At 30.0% G+C, this 23,190-nt stretch overlaps 2 protein-coding genes across 11 annotated transcripts in view; one reads left to right on the forward strand and one right to left on the reverse strand.

Moving 5' to 3' along the window:
• LOC121128572 (ligand of Numb protein X 2) overlaps nucleotides 1–23,190 on the reverse strand; it is a 197,664-nt gene that overhangs the window by 16,468 nt on the left and 158,006 nt on the right. The window contains exons 1-5 of one of the 10 annotated variants that reach the window (XM_071892936.1): nucleotides 12,761–13,107; nucleotides 12,256–12,536; nucleotides 10,991–11,159; nucleotides 10,554–10,921; nucleotides 9,818–10,020 (exon numbers count right to left, since the gene is read on the reverse strand). In XM_071892936.1, the coding sequence (XP_071749037.1) occupies nucleotides 9,818–10,020; nucleotides 10,554–10,915 (565 nt within the window). In that variant the 5' untranslated portion in view covers nucleotides 10,916–10,921; nucleotides 10,991–11,159; nucleotides 12,256–12,536; nucleotides 12,761–13,107. The other 9 variants (XM_071892932.1, XM_071892935.1, XM_040724165.2 and 6 more) reach the window with 9 other exon arrangements.
• Nucleotides 13,169–15,331, forward strand: LOC121128573 (pyruvate dehydrogenase E1 component subunit alpha, mitochondrial). Its single transcript, XM_040724167.2, has 3 exons — nucleotides 13,169–14,567; nucleotides 14,642–14,744; nucleotides 14,806–15,331. The coding sequence occupies exons 1-3, from the start codon at nucleotides 13,696–13,698 to the stop codon at nucleotides 14,989–14,991; spliced, it is 1,161 nt and encodes a 386-aa protein (XP_040580101.1). The 5' UTR covers nucleotides 13,169–13,695; the 3' UTR covers nucleotides 14,992–15,331.

The following is a 23,190-nucleotide window of genomic DNA, read 5'->3' on the forward strand; positions in this document are numbered from 1 at the left end:
TGCGTCAACAGAAAAAATATCTCCAACAAAAAAAAAAAAAAAAAAAAAAAAAATTATTTTTTACTTCGTGTGTATAACCATACCAGCCAATAATTTATAGACATATTTGAGTCAATTATTGGCTCTGTTTCGAAATTTTTGGCTTGAGTTAAGATACCACATAACTTTAGCTATAGCTTAGAATTTTTATTTGATTTAAAATACTTTTACTGGCCCCATACAGTCCCGGTTCTACGGGTGTGCATAAGTATGCATTGCACTCCCAAAAAAAATTGGTTGCACCCTCAATTGAAAAAAATATATAAATATAATAAAAAAGATTTTTAAATATAAATATGATGAAAATAATAAAATCTGATGGACTATACCAATAAAAAGGACAAGGACTTGGCTAAGATTTTTAGCACCATCACTGCGAATGTCACTTACACATCACATCACATACAAAATGAAATGATTGAAATCATTAGTATTACCATCACAGAGGGAATAGGGAAAGATATTGGAGAGGCTTGGTACACATTAAGGTTGATGGTACCAAGGATCCCACTGGATACGAAAATATATCTATACTGCTTCGCTACGTAGACACGAGCAACAGTGTAAAGGAGCGACTTGTCTCAATGACCACTACCAAACAATGTGATGCCAAGTCTCTGACTCAGCTGGTTTTTTGGCACAGTTGAGAGACATTGGGCTACATACAGCAAAGATGCAGAAAGAATTGCTGAGAGAGGTGCCATACGTATTTTTGCTTTAATCATCAGTTGCATTTGGTTGTGGTGCACGCCATATCTCCTGATTTCGCTCTGGAATACTTTTTCAGTGTATGCACCTCACTCTACAAGTACTTCAAGAGACCTATAGTGGCTGCATTGTACACGGGAGATAAGTTAAAGAGGTTACTTGAGCAATGGTAGACAGGACACCTGGCCACAGTGACATTGATCCTGAAATCAATTGACAACATTGTCTACTTGCTTGGTGGGATCGAAAACACATAAACCAAAAAGCAGGGGTGCAAATGGAGGTCACAGGTCTTATGAAGGTCATTATCCAGGCCATCCTTTTCATTGCCTGCATGACGCATCAAATATTGAGTTTGCTTGATCCTCCCAATACTTTACTCCAATCAAAATCCAAAGACCTCTACACTGGTGGCAGACTGGCCCAAAGTGCCTTGGCGTGTGTTGAGAAGCTGAGATGTGATACTGAGTTTTCTGTAGCACAGCAGTTTCTGCTGGACGAAATGACCAAATTAAATGAAAACTGGACTACACATGACATTTTGATGCGATACTGTGAGCCTCTAGCAGCCATGCCTACTGTGCTAAGCATTACCTTCGGTGCATCAACTGCAACATATGCCAATTCATTTTCAACTCTCAAAACTATGTTCGGTGAACACAGAAGGGGCATGCTCCACAAAAGAAAAGTCTGTCTCATCCAGATTGCTGTCGAGAAGGACCTCACAAAGAAGTTAACTGGAGAGTAAAAAGAGACGCAGAAGATTCAGCACAGCTTCAAGGAGGCTTCAGCTCTTCTGAGGGTAAAAAATATTTTGTTTGTAATCACATTTCAGATTTTATTGTATCAATTATTATGTTTATTTTAACATGATTATGTATTCTACACTGCTATAGTTGTTGGGTAATGTTAGTAATTTTATTCTACTGAAGGGGGAATATCTCGTTTGTATTAAATATAATAATGTACATAGTTTAACCTTTGACTTTTGACAGTCAAACAAGGATCTTGTGCCCCTGGGGATCAAGTGTGCCCAGTCTTGGAACCTAGAACAGTTTGAGAAAATGTCTGCTAACAGCCTGATGCCTACATACTGGTAGTTTTTACAATTTGAATGACATTGTAAATTTATTAGTTTGTATATGTCAACAACTGCTTATTTTATTTATGTATCAAATGTATTATGTTCATAGGAACCCATATTTCTTTTTATTGTATTTATATCAGAATTATACCGATTACTTTTTGAACAAAGTTTAAAGTTTGAATGAGTGTTCTTTCCTTGATCAGTTAAAATCTGTTTTATTTTTAAGTGACGATGTACAATTGTTTGTTATGTCAAATATATTGCCCCAATTTATACAAAAATAAACATTATTTTTGAATTGCAATCACTTGTTTGTTTGTTTTTTTAATGTAGAATTCTGTTCTTTTTTAAACGTCACACATATCAAAAACCTATCTCATATTCAAAGCTATCTCAGATATTAATAAGCTAATGTTACAACTGAAATTTTCTCCACATTACAAGACATGATATGATACCATCTTTTAAGCACAGTAATTTTTTGTTTTCCCAACATGTCAGTAGAACAAGTCAGAAGTGCTTGTATATAGTAGAAAGGCTTGTGTGTAAAGAATAAAAGTTGGAACAAAAGCTGGGTAGCTGGTTTTAGTATAGTACTGGTGCACTCCCCTGTAATTTCATATGCAACCCTAGGCATTCTACTCTGGAATCGGACCTGCCCCCATATGGCCTTTTAAATTAAATCTGTCGACTTAACATTATTTTATTGTGAATATCAATTTTAGCTACTTTAAGTACCAGAGGGTTAATAATTGTAATTTGTTAACATAAATTGACCATAATTCGTGGAAGAATTCATCTGTAACCCACATTCAACTAGGAGAAAAATCTTCCTATCTTGCCATTATTTTGAATGCCCATATATATCCTTTTCATATTTACATATACTGTTCATATTCAGAGTTAAAAAATGAATGCAATTTGAATAGGATAAAATGTTATCTACGAGGTCGAATTTAAGATCAAAAGTCATAATATATTATATAATATACGTCATGCAGATAATAAAACCAGATTTGGGGATGTTTTGACTATCAACACATAATACATACAATGAAGAAACAGATTTCATGCTACAAGAAGAACTGATAAACAAGAAATTAAGGTACATTTCAAAAAGGGTATCAGTAGTTTTGGGTTCGAAAAGAAATTTCTGTCGCTTATCCTACTTTATGGATTCATACCTTGTGCCTCATAACAATCTTCTTACCAAAAAAAAATCAATTACAAATCATTGAACGTGCAGACTTGAAATTAAACCTGACTAATTTGAAGCCAAATGTTGATAAATTGTTATCAGCGCATCAAAGTCGACCTTCCCATTAATGATTAAATCATTATTTCTTGTAATATTATTTAGATAATAATCTTCTTATTTTTGTATGTATTAAGTTCCAATCTTTATATTATGTTCTTGAATTTTGTAATATTTCAAAAAGATTTATTCTCTTTTCTTTTTTATTACGATTGTCTAATTTAAAAGTGACCATATCAAAAAAAGAATAACTGTGTAAGATGTCAAAAACATTTAGATTTAATAAGTTTAATAAAATTCAAGAGGAGGTCTATGCAAAACAAAATTGATAAGTGGTATCTGGGCTCTGCTCTAGAGGTGTTAGTTACAAATATAAACATTTAGCTCAATATTATATGGTAGTTGCTTTTACAAGAAATGATTTTAATTATCATTTAAGAGACTGACTTGAAATGATATTATTATCAAATACTAGCGGTAGTAACCAGCAGACTAACAGACAAACTTTGCTTTAATAATATAGAAGGTAACTCCCCAACAAATTCTCAGTGGGACTCTCTGTTTTTCAAGAGCATAATAATAACAGTTTGAGTTTTTTGTTTTTTTAAATATGTGATGAGCCAAGGAGTACTTTAGAATCTAGAGTGCTCCCTCGCTTTGTTTTATCTATACACGCTCGTTGTTGAACTTAATTTAAAGTCACATTTATTATTTTATAAATATGTACTTCTATTTTTCTTTCTTTCTTTAATTTGAGCTTGTTGATAAAAATAGTGCTCATTCGACACTCAAATATACAAACAACCCCACACACATACTTTACTTTATTAATATAGATTAAATATATATACTATTGAGGATTAATCAGTGTATTATACCTCTACATGCCTATATGTAGAGGTGTGTGTTTTGTAAGAGCTCAAGGAGAAGGCGGGAGAGCAAGACATATGGTATTACCTAATTAAGACTCTTGTTAATATCAGCTGTCTGTTACATGATTTTTGAGGGAGAAAATGAATTAATTCTATAAAGAGAGCATTTGAAATAGAATTAGTGTAGGGAAAATATTTAAATTAATATATCTTTATTTCATTGTGCATTTTTAAATCTATGTACACTAAAGATAGGCGAGAATTCTTCTTTTAGAGGGAGACCCACCACGATTTATTAAATAATGTACAAAAAAATTGAAGAGCAAACACATCAACCGTTCTTCCTTTTCTAATAATTTTACTATGTTTTTTCTTGACATACATCCCTTCTTCACCTTTTGTGTATAAGTTGCAAATTGTACGAATTCCAACCAAAAAATGAAATTAAAGATTTACAGTACTTGAAATGATGATAATGCAATAATTGAATGTTCCATGGATGATGGATATATATGGTGTAATTTTTAACACTTTCAATACAAATTACTCATATATAAGTATTTATTGCGCATTATAAAGTTCAAATATACTTATACAAGTTGCGACTTGTACACTAGAAGTACATTTACACCTACTACGATTTTATATTAAATTATTCCATTTGATTTGATTTTATAATCCATTTAATATTGAAGAATCACTGGATTAAAACTGTTTTTACAATTGATGCATTGCAAAGGATGTCCTACAAAGCACAAAAATCTATCGAATTTACTGCAACAACCATCTTAACCGTTTTTTGGTAACTCTGTCTTATTTTTATACCCAAACATAAATAAATATTAATATACGAGTAAAAGTACTAGCATAGGGTTATCCGACGTTGCTCAGGGCAAGGAGGTAGTGGGAAATGAAATTGACATTGCTGAGCGTTAAGATATTCTTACATGCATTATAATATAGGGTCTGTAGCTATTAAATGGAATGTCTGTATGTGGGTGTATTAGTCCGGGAATCACAGCTAAACCAATCAATGGATTTTGTTGAAATTTTTCACATAGGTTTTTAAGGCTTTAGAAATGGTTCTGGTAACAATTTATGGACTTCAAGGCCATGGCGGCCTTAAAAAACATTTTTCTAAAAACGAAAAACTACTTCATATAAAAAAAAGAAAAGAATGATTCTCGTTCCATGCTGGTATGTATATTTGCACACTTTTTTTATGGATATTATAAGGTTTAGAAAAAAGAAAAGAGAATAAAACAAACTACATTCTTCATTCTTAATTTTATGTGAAGCAGACGATTTCAGAATTAATTTTATTTTTTTAATGTTCGTGACACGCTCGCAAACCTACTCTAGTATTTTGTCAAATGTATTCTTATGAATTTAAAAAAAAATAATACTCACTTCAAATAACATATAATCATATATACATGAAAAAAATTTGTCTAGATGTCCATCTATAATTTTGGTAAAAATTTCCGAAAAAAATTACAAAAAAAATATTTTGTACTATTTTTTTTAAGTAGCCAGTAGCATTTATTTGTAATTGTAAAGAGGAACACAAACCCCTTTTAGATGTTTTTTCGTACATGCAAAACCAAAAAATATTTAAAAAATGTTGTCGTCGAAAAAATAACCCTCGAAAACTGGTTCATTTTTGCGTATATTGAAAAAATTATATAATAAAATGTTCCGCAAATCATAAATTATTTATTGTTAAAATATTAAGGTTTATGTTAGTATTTATATTTATGTCCAAAATGCATCGTTTTGTGGTATTTCTTCCTAAAAATTGAAAATTGACGTTTGATGAAAAAAAGAAAAAACTAAATTATTCAGAAATTGATAGATATTTCTTTTAAACATAAATTTATGTGTCAAATTTATAAACGAATTTTCAGACAAATTTCTACAAACTTTATTTTACCTACAAATCCAATATTCCATTGAAAATTTATTTTTTTGCAATTTAAAATTTTTACTAATTTCTTTTTTTTGTTCATAATTTTTTTGATTTTGATAAATTTAGAAACTTTTTTTTCTTATTATTGTTTGTGTAGACGCTAATTACTTTTTATTTATAATTCAACCCCCTATCTTTTCTCCGCGAGTTTCCTCCAAAAAACAATTTTTGTGTTTTGGGTATAGAATAAGCAATTATATGACAACCCCCTCCTCCCAAAAAAAAAATTCCCAACCCCGTTTTAGCCTGACCAGGTTCAAAAGAGGCACCCATGCAATGTTTCACACTCCTAGGCCCAACGGTAAAGGAACGTAGAAAAGATACACTCAGACTGTAATAGATCTATACAGATTAATATAATGCACGTCGGATGCATGGAAAACGGAAATAAGGACTAGGAATTAACTCAAAAAAATAACGCATTATTTATCTAATGGTATTGTTGGGTGGTTTTTTTTTTATCAGTCAAATCTTTATTACCATTCAACGGTCCTATTAAGGACCGATATGTCAGTTTTTCCATCTTACGGTCCTAGCTATCTTTATGGCTATTCTTCACTCGTAGCTAGGATTGAATAATATAAAAAAGAAAATAATAATAAATGATAACTAGAACGTATTAAAATAAGTTCTACTTTAAAATTTAATAATCGTCTGTGTGTTAACATCTACCTCTAAAAGAAGAATTATAGCCATTTTTCGCTGTAAATTGATTTAAAAATGCATTAAAAAAATTATATGAAATAAAATATAATTATAATACTTTCTCTGCGGTAATGCTATTTTAAATGTAAAAGGTTTTTTATTGCAGTAATTCATATTCTGTATCCAAAATCATAAAACAGGCAACTGTTATTAACAAAGGTCTAAATTCAGGGACAGTTGTGTCATTCACTCCAACAAAAATTCGATTGTTCATCACACAAAATTTAAGTTCTTTTGTTGCAATTCGGATTATTTAATTAAAAAAGGTTAGACCTCCAGCTCTATAAAACAATTTGTGCCCAAATAGTGATAATGATAAAAATGAGAATCGAGAATATATGGGCAAGATAAGCAAAAAAGAACTTATTTTTCCTGAAAATATCGTAAGCGTACGATTGGCCGAAAACATTTTGCTGAAGGACATTTGGTGCAAAAATGATATTCGATTTATTGATATAAGCGATGGCATATTTTAATTCAAAATTATGATAAATAGGTATTTTTCATAACTATGTGAAATATAATATATTCAAATTAATGTGTCTTTTTTTGCATAAAATTATTAAAATTATTTATACTCATTAATGATAATTATGTAAACACAACACAGCAACATCTAGTTCGAATCCTATTGGTACTTAGCAGTGGCGCCGGAACAATAAAACATTGAGGAATTTTTGTAGTTATAAAATTTTTGTCTTAAATAAAATAATTTCAATTTTCTTTTATAAACATAGCTTATTCCGTTCAAATTTTAACACTTCCAAAAAACATTATTTAACCATTTTCTAACATGTTATTTGTCTCTTATAATAAAAAGTACTTAGTCAAAATTTGGTATTTATATATAACATAAAAATTCTGTTAAAATTGTGAAAAACCCCACCTCCACTTTGTAATACAGTTCAAGGGCCGGTGTACTTAAGTAACTTTTAGTGTAGATGGTAGAAAAAAAATATCTTCTAGGGATTATCACGTTTCATTTTCTTATTAATTCCTTAGACCAGTGATTCTCAAAATGTGCCCCTAACAGCTTTTTCAGGTGCGCTCCGTAACATCCCTCTAATATATATTATGCCCCAGATATAAATTAGTCCTACTTTGTATTCAGTGTGCCAGCAAGTATCTATAGTATGTGCGCTCAGACTGTATAAAGTTGGAGAACCACTGCTTTAGACTATAATGACGAATAATGTTGATCAGGATCTAGTTGCAGGGGACAAATTATATATATGTAACGTCATAGTAACATAAACTTACAATTTTATTAAACAATAATTAAACTACTTATAAAAGATGTTTCCTGTCCCACCGATATACAATATCAGAGAACGTATGTAAACATGGAGAGACTAGTAATGGGAAAATAACTACGGTCAGCGTGTAGATAAAAACAAATTAACATAAAGAGGGGCTGTAGACCCCCATCCCACAAATCAAAGGATTTTTTGTCTTTATCAGGCAAAAATGACATTTTTTAATGTAAAATTGTTTAATTATTTATTTCCTTAAAACAAGTCATTTGGTCCCATTCAGGAGTGGTCTAAAAAAAATTTGAAAAACAATTAAGCAAAAAAAAAAAAAAAATTCTGGAGACGATATTTCATTAATTTAAAATAGTAAAACGTTAAAGAATTCGAACTACATTCGTAACAGATGCTACTGTGTTGTGTTTATATATTAATGATCATTAATATAAAATGTTATTCTGCAAAAGAACACTCGTTAATTTACCTACATTAATAAAAAATATTAATTGTTCTTTAGTAAATTATTAAAGCTAAGAGAGTAAGAAAATTGCCAGTTTATTACAATATAATTTTCAATTAAACATGCTTTCGCATATATAATTATATTAAATATTATAAATTATTCTGAAAATTGTACTTTGGCAAATTAGTCTTTCGGCGAAGTATCCTTAGTGAAAAACGTTTTCGGCCAATAGTCCCAGAACCTTAAAATATATACAAAATATTAAATTTCACTGTATTTATTATTTACTAACAGGATCCCAATTTTTTTCCAGGGAAATGAGAAACCTTAGTTCCTAATAGGAGCGTGTTATAAATATTTTTATTTTAAGAAATCTTTGCAATATACCTATACTTATGTTATACAGACAGATTGAATCTTAATTTTGTGAGATTTCGGAATAATTAAAAAAATTGCTCGTTTGAAAATAATGAATCAAACCGTCAAATATTTAAATACACTAATTATTCCTAAGTTTCTATTGCTTAACATTTTGTATCAAAACTTATAAATTCGACTGCAGGGGAATATTTTTCGTTGAGATTTAAAACAAGCTACAATATTTGGAACATTCTATGATTTTTTTTTCTTAATTATATTAGTGATTAAATGCAAAATTTAAATACAGACATTCCTTAAATTATAATATCACTAAAAACAATGGCAATTTTGTTCATATTTAATCAGTAAAAAGATTAGATTTTTTATAATGTGTTATAAATTAAGTCGTGTTGAAGACTTTACAATAATTTTATGGGTCAAACAACAAAAAGTTCTACGATTTCTTTAAAGTATATGTTAATTAAATATTATACTTATTAAAGTTTGTAAAGTGTACAAATAACTAATTAAATAATTACTAACTAAATCTTTGAGATTTCAAATTAGTTGACAACATATTCAAAATTAAATGTAAACCTATCTATTAGAACAAAACTTCTAATTAAAACTGATTGAGTTGAAACAGAAATTATAAAAATAATGGAAATAATTGTACTTTCAAGTATTACAGGCATGGATTTTGTAACGAAAAAATAATGAATTAGAGCCAAAATAAAATATAATATGAACATACTGAAGCGCAGCTAATTGAGAGAATTAATTTGAATTGAGGATAATTTGTTGTCATAAAAAACAGGCTCTTCATTGTTCATCGTTATTTATTTGGACAAACAAGACACAAATTTTAAGATTTCGTGCAATAATCAAATCAAATTATGTCAAACAATCCACTCTTTGACCAAAACCTTCATCATTCTACTTCTTATAAGAACATGTACGTATTTAAGCGAATATTTGTATTAATTAATTTAGTTACATTCATTATTTTGTGATGGATATAATAAAAGTCGAACATTTGAGAAGAAATATAATTAATGAATGAATCATTATCATATATATATACAGAAAAAAACTTTAAAAAATCTAACCTTCTTTCTTAAAATTGCATTCAGTTTGATGTTTGGACATGCTTTTACTTGGTCCTCGATATTCACATCCAGCAGATGCAAATTGACAGGCAACCATCGTTCCTGAACATCTATATTTCAAATGGTCCTCCAAATTTCCTCTCTGAAGTATTTCTTCGCAAGAATCAGCATTTGGACAAGTTACTAATATTTTATCGAGTAGTCTATTAAAAAATCAGATAATTATTGAAAATTAAGGACAATATACATATGCAATATATATGTTGTGTACAAATTGTAGCCTGTACTCGTAAATTGTACAAGTTGCAACTAAAAAAGGACCTAAATAATATTAAATGAAGGATTTACAGTACTTGGGATGAGGATAATGCAATAATTTAATAGCTTATGGACGATAGATATATTATTAACTATGCTGCTTTTGACTATTTTAATACAGATTACTAAAATATACGTATTCTGAAGTACATCATAAAGTAAAAATGCTCAGTTATATTACTCATAAATATATAATATACATGTAACTTTACTATAAAAGTCGCATTTGATTAAAATGAAATGCTAGTATCAATTAATAATAATTGTTAATAAGACTGACCCATGTTATAATTAAATAATGCATCTTAAAACGAATTAAAGGCAACTTCTCCAATGTGCTTATACAAGTTGCAACTCGTACAGACATTACAACTTGTACACAGCATATTTATACCTAATTAACTAATTAATGATTTACTTTTTTAAGACTAAATTGGATGGGGAGCAAGTCATCTCATTCAAGGGTTTCCGATCCAATGGACAAAGAGGATTAACCTTCAAGTAGTTGTGAAGACATGATTTGCAAAATGTATGAGAACAGGGTGTATCCAAGGGATCAACAAAAGGTTGAAGACATATTTGACACATCAAATCTTCATCAACATCGGACTTATAATTGTATAAATGAGGCTCATGATGAGAGTGATGCTGTCCACAAGAACGACATACTTTAGGCCTTGTCCCATTGGCATTATTACTTGTCGTTTGAGTAGAATGAGACTTTTCCCTTCCAGAGGCTCTACGAGAAGAGGAACGAAGAGAAGAACGGCGATCCGACATTTCACCCTATTATTAATTTATATCTGTGGAAATTAATAACGAAATATAAAACGTAATTTTGAATAGTAATATTACCTTTAACAGATTTTAATGAGAAATTTTGTCCTTGCGCATAAATACATAATGAATAAGACTCAAGCTACGATTCGTTGTCCATTTCTTCATCAACAACTCAGGACCATCAAAAATTGAGTTGAGATTAAATGAGATAAGGACTTACCAAATTGAGATATTATCGAGGAAACTATGAAGATAATCATCACATTATCCACCATTTTAAATATATACAAAATGATTTAAACTAATTAGCAATGATTAATTAAAGATGGAGAGAAACCCATGGCCCACTTGAGTAAAATGAATATATTTCTTAAAGAAATAAAACAGCGACAACTCTATAAAGAAACTTTTACCTGAAATTATTAGAGGTAAAGTTTGAAAAAAGTGTCGGTTTTCATAGCATAAAATGTAATATTCGCTCATATGAAACTGTTCTTCTCTCATAGCAGGTAGTCAAAAGACAACCGTATGTACATGGTTGCTAGAGAATGTGGCGCCCTAGCTTTTTCCTATCATCTTAGTCAAATAATTAATTTATAAGTGGTTAATAATATACTTTAATACTCATTTTAAGGAATTGTAATAGGCAAATCTTTAGTGGAATTTTCTACCAATAAAGTATAAACTATAACAAATATCCTGATGTATTCCTCAAAAAACAAAACCAGAATGAATTGTCTTTATATTCCGAATTATACTAATTTGAGTCATTTTAATTTTAGGACATACTTTTTTATTATATTCATAATGTATGAGATTTGAATTAATTACGATTTTAAGGAATTGTCGCATGATTGAAGCATGTTAATATTTGCTATGGATGGTTGTCTGGAGTCAGTAGGGGAGACTCAAGAAGTATACTTATATTGATATAATCTCTTTGTTACTTGAAAGAAATTGTTAATTGACTTATTGTAGGATCTATAAAGGGGATTCTTAAGAATTTTTGTTTGTTTAATTTCAAATACAAGCAATAAGTTATAATTTATAAATTATAACTACTAAGAGACGAGTCAATGACGTGCATGGCAGAATTTGATTGGAAATAAGAAATCAGCTGTGGTCTAATTGCAGCTAATATAAAATTTTAAGAAATGACAAAGACTGAAATATATCACAGACTTCTAGAGAGGACTGGAAACATAATTGAGACAGCTGTTGACTGCAGTCCTCAAATATTTATAGTTTCCATCTAGTCATAATCAATCCAAGAAGTATCTTGAATCAATTATTCTACAAAGCTAATGGTTAATATGTATTATTTAGAAACCTCTACTCACCTAACAATCAACTAATGTCAAAAAAAAAACATCATTGTTGTTCTAATCTTTTATTATTTGTCCAATCAATACTAATATTATTTTGTTAGATTTTCAATGTTGTTTTCCATAAAACAACTTATAATTAGCTGGTATGGAAATTTTTTTGTAATGATTTATAACTAATTTATTTGTGTGGAGATCTTCGTAAGAGCAATATTCCAACATAAGCAATTTAGAAGATGATTCCAGACTCAATAATTTTGGGAATTGCAACGACATACCGATATTCTACTAGAAGTCTAAAAAATGGGAGAGTAAAAATAATCACTTAAAAGTTCACAATAACTATTTATTTGTAATATCAGAAAAAAAAATCAATAAAATAGAGGCACATAATCTTTATGTCTTAAGTCATTGTCCACTTGTTTTCCAATGACAAAAGAGACTCAAAAGAAATCAGGGGTTAGATTAAATTGTTCAAGCTATATAATTATTCATATAGACCGTACATTACCAACTTCACCTTATAAATGGAATTGTTATCAATGTGATTATGATGAGTGATTTTTGCATTATATTGTACATCAAGGACAATGAAGGACTATAATCAATGAAATAGTTTTCTTAGAGTAGGAGACGAATCGGAGTTGACATAAGGAGGAATAGAGTTAATAATTTCAATGAAAGAGATGTGGATGGAGGATGATAAATTGTCTCTGTTCCTCACTGGATCTTTCAGTTGATTATTCTGTCTTTTTATGAAACTCCTAAGTTCTTATAAAAGTATACGATGATTCCCAACAAATCTGGAGAGATGATCCCTTTTATGTATTCTAGAGCATAGAGGCGATGATTCACGAGGTCAGACGTAAAGGGAGGCAGCAATTCTACGCTTTTGTTTATTTCATTATCAAGAGAAAAAGAACATTTTAATGACGTCACTGTTGAGAAACATAGCACTCTGTTCTATATAATTGTAAAGTAATAATTTTAAAATCCAGACTTAATTCATTGTAAGGCAACACAAATTAAGCAAATAAATATAATCAAAATTCTTTTATAGTACAAAATGGTAAACTTAGGACCATACCAAAAAGTATAAAAAGGAAAAATATTTAACTTATATTCACATTAATATCTATAAAAGTAAATACTTTCAAATACTTACTTTGATTGTTATTAAACTTTATATTTTATAGAATAATAAAATCAATTTCAGAACTAATTGTTTAAAAAGACTAACATTAATTTGCATATTAATAATAATGAACAATCTAAACAAATATATATAGTCAAGTTGGTGGGGACTACAGTCAACAGCTGACTCCCTTCTGTCTCCAGTCCTTTAGTGAGTAGTCAAGTGACATTGAAATCTAATCAGCAGTTGTGAGTTGAGGAGGGATTCAGGGTTCTTGATATTTGAGGTGAGAACGTCTAGAGAAAGAGAGGTCATCAAGTATGAGATTTTTGAAGCGAGGAATGGGTCTTATTAGCCCCGTGAGATTTGCTCACACTGCTGAGTCTGTGACCGTGGATATTCGTCCCTACCGTTTACATCGCCTGAGCGAAGGGCCCCCAGAACAGAGTGTCCTGACGCGTGAAGAAGGCCTGAACTACTATGAGAGCATGTTCACAGTCCGGCGACTCGAAAATGCTGCTGGGAATCTCTATAAAGAAAAAGCCGTGCGCGGATTTTGTCATTTAAGCTCTGGACAAGAGGCAATTTCTATTGGAATGAAGGCGGCTCTTCGACCCGTAGACGCCATCATCACCTCTTATCGCGCTCATGGATTTGCATATATGATGGGAGTATCTGTATTAGGGGTTTTGGCAGAGCTTACAGGGAAAAAATCCGGCGTAGTCAGGGGAAAAGGAGGATCCATGCATATGTACGCTAAAAATTTCTATGGTGGGAACGGAATCGTTGGAGCTCAAGTGCCCTTAGGAGCCGGCATTGCCTTTGCTCAAAAATATAAAGAGGATGGAGGGGTTACTTATGCTCTTTACGGTGATGGAGCTGCTCAACAAGGTCAAGTTTATGAAGCCTACAACATGGCAAAACTCTGGGACCTTCCAGTCATTTTTGTATGTGAAAACAATCATTATGGAATGGGCACATCACAAGATCGGGCTGCTGCATCAACAGATTTTTATACGCGTGGAGATTATATACCAGGGGTTCTTGTAGACGGAATGGATGTCATTGCTGTAAGAGAGGCATGCAAGTTCGCTGTTGACTATTGTGGAAGTGGAAAAGGTCCTTTAGTTTTTGAAATTGCTACTTATCGCTACCATGGTCATTCCATGTCTGATCCTGGCACTTCTTATAGGTTAGTAATTTACATGATCCATTCATTTATAACCTAGTTAATAACTTACATTTATATTGATGTTTTTTTCCTAGAACACGTGAAGAAGTTCAAGAAATCCGACAAACACAGGATCCCATCACAGGTCTTAGGGATAAAATGATTGACAGCGGTCTTGTTGTTCCAGAAGAACTCAAGGTAGTTTGGGTATTACGTAATTTTTATAATATAACTAAACTATTATTAATTATATTTGTAGGCTATTGAACAAAAAATTCGAAAAAATATCGATGGAATTGTTAAACTTGCTAAAACAGATCCAGAGATTGACTTCAGTGAATTATACTATGATGTTTATGAAAAAAATCTTGAAGGTAATTTGAGAGGATTACTTCCGTGGGAATTACATGAGCATAAGAAGACCAATACCGCTTGTAATTTGTAAGGCTATACTATGTTTGACGGAAATATCATCTATACATTGCATTAGTTTGATTTTGTATTATTATCTATTTGCTGAATATCAATGATTATTACTCACTCTTTAACCAAAGAAAAATAAGCGAAAGGTTTTATGTAATAAATATTTTCATGCCTACTTCATATTTTTATTTCTAGTCATTTGATTATCATGGTGTTGTATATTTATCTATCTTATGTTTTTCAAGTTATATTCCCTATGAAAAATTATCCTAATTGTATTATGAAAATCAATAATGACTTGTTAAGATTGTATAACCTAAGTATTTAATGGTGAACGGAATAAGATACTCTTTAAACAAAAATTCAATTTTGCTCGTTATTTTTGATATTCTTAACTTCGTTTTATATATTCCCTTTTTGTGATTAAATTTCAATTATTTTAATGTATTCTGATTAAGAAAATAATATTATATATATATGTTGTGATCAAGCTGTGATATTGTACAAGTTGTAACTTGTATAAGCAAATTGTACAAGTTACAAACAAATATTTAAATGAAGGATGTACAGTACTTGGAGGAGGATAATGCAATAACTGAATATTCCATGAATGATGGATATATAAATGGTGTAATTTTTGACTATTTTAATAAAAGTTACTAAAATATTATTATTTGGTGCATTCTAAAATTCAAATGCTCATAGTTATATACCTCACAAAAACATAAGAGCCATTTTATTTATATAGATCAAAATCAAATCTCGAAGCTGCTGACCTTATTATCTAAGTTGATTGATTAATCAAAAAATGAATTGCTATATTCTAGAATACCTAATAAGTTACGAATTAAATAACCACAATTCATTGGTAAAAAGGCTTAAATTTAATCAGTTCTCTTCATCTTAGTTTCATTATAGCCAAACAAACAATTTTATAAGCAATAAGCTATGATTTTTGTAAACACAAGAGTTTATTTTATTTTTGGAAATATGGTAACAAATTCCTTACTACAAAAACTTAGTGAAGAGAGTGCATATTGTGTATAGTAAAACATTGCGAGAAAATACCCTATCTGATTCATATTAACCAACAATTTTGTGGATAAAATCCCTTCGTGCATTTTTTGGCCATAATAGGTGTTATTGAAAATATAATCCTTACTGATTCTAAGTTGATAACAGACCCACCAACAATCATCTGTACTAAATTCCATAGGATGGCAGTTGCAATTCTTGTTTACCTCAACGTATAAGTATACCTATAATGATCAAATTCATTTTTTATCGTGATCAATAAATCTTCAAAGGTTCGTTGAAATTGTTTTTTAGAGTAAAAAAATATTTTTTTGTCCTTTGAAGACAAATGCAATATACGTCTCTAAATTTTTTAATTTTCAAATTTTGTTTTCTACTTTATCCTTCTTTTGATAAAATGTAGCTTTAGTTGCAAATTTATATTTGTTCAGTTTCATCTCTAAAATTTAACCTCTTTAAAAAAATTAGTTTTATAGATACATTGATATCGTGTTCAATATAACGCGCTATAAAACAATTACACGTCATAATGTTCAACCAAGTAGACAGAACCTGTGACAAGCACCTCCCCCCGAGGATAATTAAGCAAGGTGCAGCGGCCGGCAATGGACAAATATCAAGTGGAGTTCATTATCTACTCAGCGACAAAAAAAAAATCGTAAAACTTATTATTTTCCAAAAATTATCACAAGTTAGTATCGAAAAAACTTGCACCCTGAAGGTTGGAAAAGTATAGGGGTATTGTTAAAGGGTCACGAAGGAAGAATATAGTCAGCAGTGTTGGAAAATATATCTTTGTTATGTAATAAACTACTTAATATTCCATTGAAAAGTAATATTACTTTATTTTATCTCATTTTCTTATTTTTAGATTAATGAAACAGGGAATAATTTGAAAGAAGAAAATTACAAGAAGAAAATGTTCAGTATCATAATTTAATTTTTTTTTTCTGCTCATATTCTTCATATAAATATTAGTGATTAAAAACTAAAAAGTAATATATTATGAATATATGTACTAGGATTACTTATTATTATTTTCGTAAAGTAGCATTGATATATTACTCTTTACTACTAGATGATATTACATTAGTATATGGAAAATACTCGTTACTACTCAAAAGTGCTCATCAATTATCTATCAATTATTAGTTATGAAATATATGCTGTGGGAACGGGTGTAAGATTAGAATGTACATAAAACATACTCGTAGAAAAATTTAGAGATTCATTTACAAATACGCAAATCAATAGGCGACGTAACAGTTGAATTATTGAATCCAGGGTTGAAATACTATAGTAATAATCAACAACTATGTCTTTTATTTACCTAACTACTGAATACTAAAACTCTTGCATATATATTATTGACTGATCTAATATTAGCCTGGGTAAATTATTGTTTTCTATATTCTACGGAACATTCTTTATAATTTTGTTACGCAACCTCTCTATAAATTTGATTATAGCTTAATGCAAATGCATAACTTTTTCAAATATGAACATAAAATAATGTGTTATTATTCATCATTAAGTTTGAATAAATACGGGCAATTATCTTCCATGGCAATCTTCCACAGTTAATTTTCTCTAGGCCAGTTTTCCGTGCACGTTAAAAATCATCTTCAAGATTACCTTGCATTTTAGATTGTAGTTCGTGAACCACTTATCTAATAGATGCCTATAATATAATATATCATTTGGTTCTCTATGTCTATATTCTTTTACTTAAATATTTCAAACATCCTCTGATTTTGATAGAACTTTAAACATAACAAAATTAAAAGTAATATCTCCATTAAAAAAAAAAAGATTGGTAGTTTATGTGTTTAGGAGATATAATATACTTAAAAACCTTTGGTTGGATTAATATTACGAAACCCAAAAACAATGAAACTGAGCTACCACTCTAATAAGTAAACAATTCGGATATTATAATTTGAAGATTGATGATATCCATTGCTTATACGTGAATGAATTAAACCTCTCATATCGCTTATAAAACACATTGAATCTTCAAAATATTATGCAGTAACCTTTTTAAATGTAATATTTGCAGGCTTGTGAGCGATCACGAAAAAATTGCAATCAGAAATTCAATGCAATATAGCGATATAACGATTAGGGTCATTTGCGATCAGCAATGTGATCAATTTAATTGCGATCATATTCAAGTATAACATTTCTTTAAACTTATTACTAAACCTATATATGTGAATATACCTTTTTAACTTAAATAATCGGTAGTAGAAGTTATATTGAGATTTGAGGGCTTTTTATTTCCAAATTTTAAAACAGTATACAACTATAAACGTCAATTTTAAAGAATAGTTAATGGAACTTTAACTGAAATATCAATTTTTATATTGGTAATTATTTTATCATTATTCATTATCCACGTTACTGAATCAAAGTTTGTATTTCTGTCTGTCCGTAATCCTTCCAGACATTTTTGATCTAAATATAAAAATGTAGTCATATTTAATGGTGACAATCGGTACATTTTGTAGATCACTCGTTTGGCACATAAATAAGAGTAAATTTTATTTTCCTAAACTGTTGTAATTACTATTTAATTCCTGGGAATTTAACTTTCTTTTTACTGAATGCAAGCTATCATTGATGTATACAAATCGGATGGATCATTTGCAGGAGGGTACTAGGAAAACTGTCATTAAGAAAATTGCCAGTGGAAAATTACCAGGGGAGAAAATTGCCCGTATTTTGATCAAACTTCATGATGAATAATAACACATTATAAATTTGCTTGATATTATTTATTACAAATATCTAAACATATTTGTCTGTTCCATCCTCCGAGGGAGTACATTCAAGTGTGAGTAATTTCATTGCATTTTTTGATTGGAAGACCTTGCAAAGCATACAAAATGGGCAATATATGGGACTTTTAAAATTGCAACAGACATATACTATCAAGTCGTTACAATTAACGCAATCGTTCAAAACACTTATATCCCAAGAACATTTGCACTCCTATCAAGTAAAACAGAAGAGATATACTTAAAATTTTGTCAAAAATAAAAGGAAATGATTTCAGAATCTCCTGACTCTATTTTAGATGAATATGAAATATCAATGCACTTCATACTATTTTCTCTAATTGTAAATTGAATGGTAGTTTTTTTCATTTCTCTCAAAATTTATACAAAAAAAATTGTCGATCTTGCCTATTAACAGCGTTATCACAGAGAAAGTAACTTCAGTTTAAAATTGAGACAATTTTCTTCACTCGCATTTCTACCAACAAATAAAGGGATCGATATATTTGAAGAACTGACTGAAGATGAAACAGTCCCCATTGAATTTATTGCATATTTCGAACTTACGTACATCGGAAAATTAAGAGGAAGAAGAAACGACATGCGAAGAGATACCCCATCAAATTATAGAATGTGTTAGATCGAGCAAAGAATGGTGAGCCCAGGACGATCAATAGGGTGAAGGGATTCCATAATGCAATTAATAAGTGTGTTACATCTTCACATCCTAATCTTTGGCATTTAATTGAAGCATTTAAAAAAAGAAGAAATTGTGTCTAGATCGAAGCTTATTCAACATGATAGAGGTGATATTTTTCAAGAAAATAAAAAATATAAAGAAATTAATAAATGGTTTCTCAATATTATTAGAAAATATGACGAATATTATGATAAAATTTTTTACTTAAAAGATTTATCATATAATTTGCATATATTTTAGGTCCTTAAAAATTATTGTAAGAAATTCATTGTATAATGTTTTGTAGGAATTTATAAAATATAGATATTTGTTTAAACAAAATTGTAATTATTAAAATTTTATTTCATTTACAATTTACTCACATAATTAGATAAATTATTTCCAACAGAAATCAGTTAGATACTCTAACCTTTCCAGAAAGAAAAATAAAAAAGTAATATAAAATTGAGAGTACTCAATTAAACTATTTTTTGGTATTAGAGGTTTTTTTGGATGTATGTGATGCTTTGGCGGTAGATTTTAAGGATCCAGGGGTACCCTCAAATATCCGGCACAACCCCAGGGCTTGGGACTATTTTGTGATAATAAATGGGTTCCTTTGATATATATGATGGTTTGGCGGTGGTTTTTAACCATACCACACTACCTCCAGGATCCTGGCCAGCCCGAGGGCTTTGAACTAGTTTGTGGTGTTAGAGGGGTTCCTTGGATGCATTGAATGAATTGGGGGTGGTTTCTAAAAATTCCAAACTAACCCCAGGACATTGGGCAGTCTGAGGGTGGAGAGTATTCAAAGATATTTTAAGAGTCCTAAGCTATTTATCCCCCCCTCCTTACCAATCCTCTCGATCCATTTATTAGAAGATTGGATTGAGTTTCAAAAAATGCAACGAAATTTTATTGCACTAATATTACTCACACTTGAATGTACTCCCTCGGGGGACGGAACAAACAAATATATTTAGATATTTGATATTAGAAACAAATTTATACTGTGTTATTATTCATCATAAAGTTTGATGAAAGTATGGGCAACTTTCCGAACTGGCAATCTTCCACTGGCAATTTTCCCCGGGGCATTTTTCCGAGCATGGTTAAAAATATATATATATATATACTTATAGAGTTGTATAAGAGAATGTAAATATTAATGAAATTTGGCAAGCATTTAACTCAACTCATATTTATACAACTCTATAAAAATGAGTTGCGTACTCATTTTTTACAACGAGCGTGTGTAGCAAGCTTATATTAAAAAGAAAAGAAAAGGGAAGTATATTATAAAAGATAATAAATGTGACTTTAGATAAAGTTTGCAACGAATATGTCCAGCTAAAGCTAAGCCACATAATGCTCTAGAGATTTAAGTACTCCCTGGCTCATCACGGAATATTTTTTTCTCTTGCCCTGCTATTAATGTTCTTGAGGAAAGAGCATCTAAGCATAGAGTAGCTACGTGTGAGTATGCACATGAAAAACTGAAAGTAAAACTGAAATTTGTGTGAGGAGCTATTATCTATATTATTAAATCAAAAAAAAATTATGAGAGTCGACAACTAATTACAACTGCTAGTTGATAAATAATATTAACTACTAACTGGAGTACCCGTCATTACTCAAAGTTATTAGATGTTGACCAACAAACTTTGTTTTGATAATATAGATATGTACTCCTCCTTTCTATTCTTTTTAATTTGTATGCTGAACTTTAGTTCCACATTAGTTCCTACATTGTTATTTCTTAGATCAAATAGACATGCTCTTCTAAGATGTTCAAAGCACACACTAAAAAAGGTGACGTTGACAAACAGATCTTCTAACTTTTTTGTTTTATTAATATAGAAAATTGTATTTAAAAATATAGGAATTCAAAAAATTTCTTCTCAGACCTTACATGTTTTTAGTTTTTCATTATTTTGTGTACTCTAACATGTATGAAACATTTGTTCCTAGCTACTTTTTGACTAATATCTCCGTAAATACTTAATCAAGTAACTCTATTTAACTCTTAAATTTACCACAAATAATAACAAATTTTAATAAAATGAAAAGAATGTCAGAACTTATGAGCCAGAAAAAAATGAATTATCATAAAAAAAATTACTCAGAGGCTGTAAATTCAGGGAATATGCCACTGTTCAGGATTGGATTGACTTATCTTCCTTAAAAATTAGTAACTAATTTAAAACTAACAATTTGAATTGGAGTTGAGCTCGTAGAAACTTGTTTGAAATTGAAAAACGGCTTCCTTAAATTGAACATATTGGTGAACATATGTGAAAAAATTGCTACGCACCGAGTATCTTTAATAAACCGGGAATTGATGATTATGAGTGTTTCTTCCTTATCTCAGAATAAAGGTAAAGAATGATAATTCATAATAAATCTTCTTTAGTTTAGTAGGAAATACGCATATTATCCTACAATTGATAATACATGCTCAAATTATATATTATTTAAAAAGTCTATAATATGTTTTACACTTTTACATAATTATGTTACATTTTCGAAGAAATATTAATCCTTGTCCATATAATGAAGTACACTTTTAATGAACCATTTTGTAATTAAAAATTACATTTATTTTAAATATTATTTAACTAGTTCTAGTACCCGGAATTGCACGGAGTTATTAGGCGTCTACGAACAGGCAAACCTGGCTTTAATAACATAAACGATGATTATCTTAGAAATCTTTTGTTTAACTCGGTGTTTTACATGAGTATGCTCACATGTAGTTACTCAATACTTGGATGTCCACAAAGGTGACAATTAAATCACTTTTTGTGAAAAAGTAAAAAATTGAAGGGTTAAATGTGTTCCTTTTTGATAAAAAAATATGATGCTCAAAGTTTGAACAATTTATCTGAATATTTAGAGGTAGCTCAACGCCTAAAGTTTTGAAATTTTATATATTTTTGGAAAAAACTTGATTTTGTTTTAATATCTTCCGCATACTAAACGATCCACTTTGTTAGTAAAATGAACAAATTTAGTTGAGTTGAACTTCTATCAAAAGTTTATAGTAAATCATTTTTTATGTGTCTTAAAGAACGGTAAAAATATTTAACTGAAATGTAGTCTTTTTGCCTATCTGCTAGTTTACCTGCGTATCACAGCAAATGAATGGCTACTGATATCTAAAAAAAAATACCAAATACGTTTCTTTACTTAGATTAACAAAAAAGCATATAGGCACCATATCATGGAATTAGTTATTGAGACTACTTTTCAAGAGTGTTTGGGTATGAATACGGAATTGCAGATAAATAGGTGACTAGGCTTGATGAAGACATAAGACAATGCACTATTGACTTTGCTAACGAACATCTCGAAATAAATTTCCCAGAGACGGTCATGGGCAATTTTTAGAGCTGCCTATAAATATTTCTTGGTGCTGACCCTAAGTGAGTAGTTACATTCATGATAGCTACTGCAATACACCATGCCCGTTGGCTATCAAAATATATATTCTTAAAATCTGGATGTTTAAATCTGAATTTAAATTAACTCCGAGAGAAGAACGAGGATTGTAAAATGTATGTGTTTTTTTAAACTTTGGAATACCTTGGACGCTCTTTAAAACGACCTTGATTTAATGATGCCATTTATAAAATACTAAATAGTCAAATTTCCAAATCAACATCCTGCAAACTTTTCATACATTCATGGTATTTGTCGGAAAAACTTGGAGGACTCACTTTTT

The sequence above is a fragment of the Lepeophtheirus salmonis genome, chromosome 13 (assembly GCF_016086655.4).
Source record: "Lepeophtheirus salmonis chromosome 13, UVic_Lsal_1.4, whole genome shotgun sequence".
Taxonomy (NCBI): domain Eukaryota; kingdom Metazoa; phylum Arthropoda; class Copepoda; order Siphonostomatoida; family Caligidae; genus Lepeophtheirus; species Lepeophtheirus salmonis.

What these genes read in the sequence shown, in the direction of transcription:
- LOC121128573 (XM_040724167.2), top strand. Translation starts at nt 13,696, where the DNA reads ATGAGATTTTTGAAGCGAGGAATGGGTCTTATTAGCCCCGTGAGATTT. An exon ending in GATCCTGGCACTTCTTATAG is followed by an intron (nt 14,568 to 14,641) that starts GTTAGTAATTTA and finishes TTTTTTTCCTAG; the next exon opens with AACACGTGAAGAAGTTCAAG. An exon ending in TTGTTCCAGAAGAACTCAAG is followed by an intron (nt 14,745 to 14,805) that starts GTAGTTTGGGTA and finishes TTATATTTGTAG; the next exon opens with GCTATTGAACAAAAAATTCG.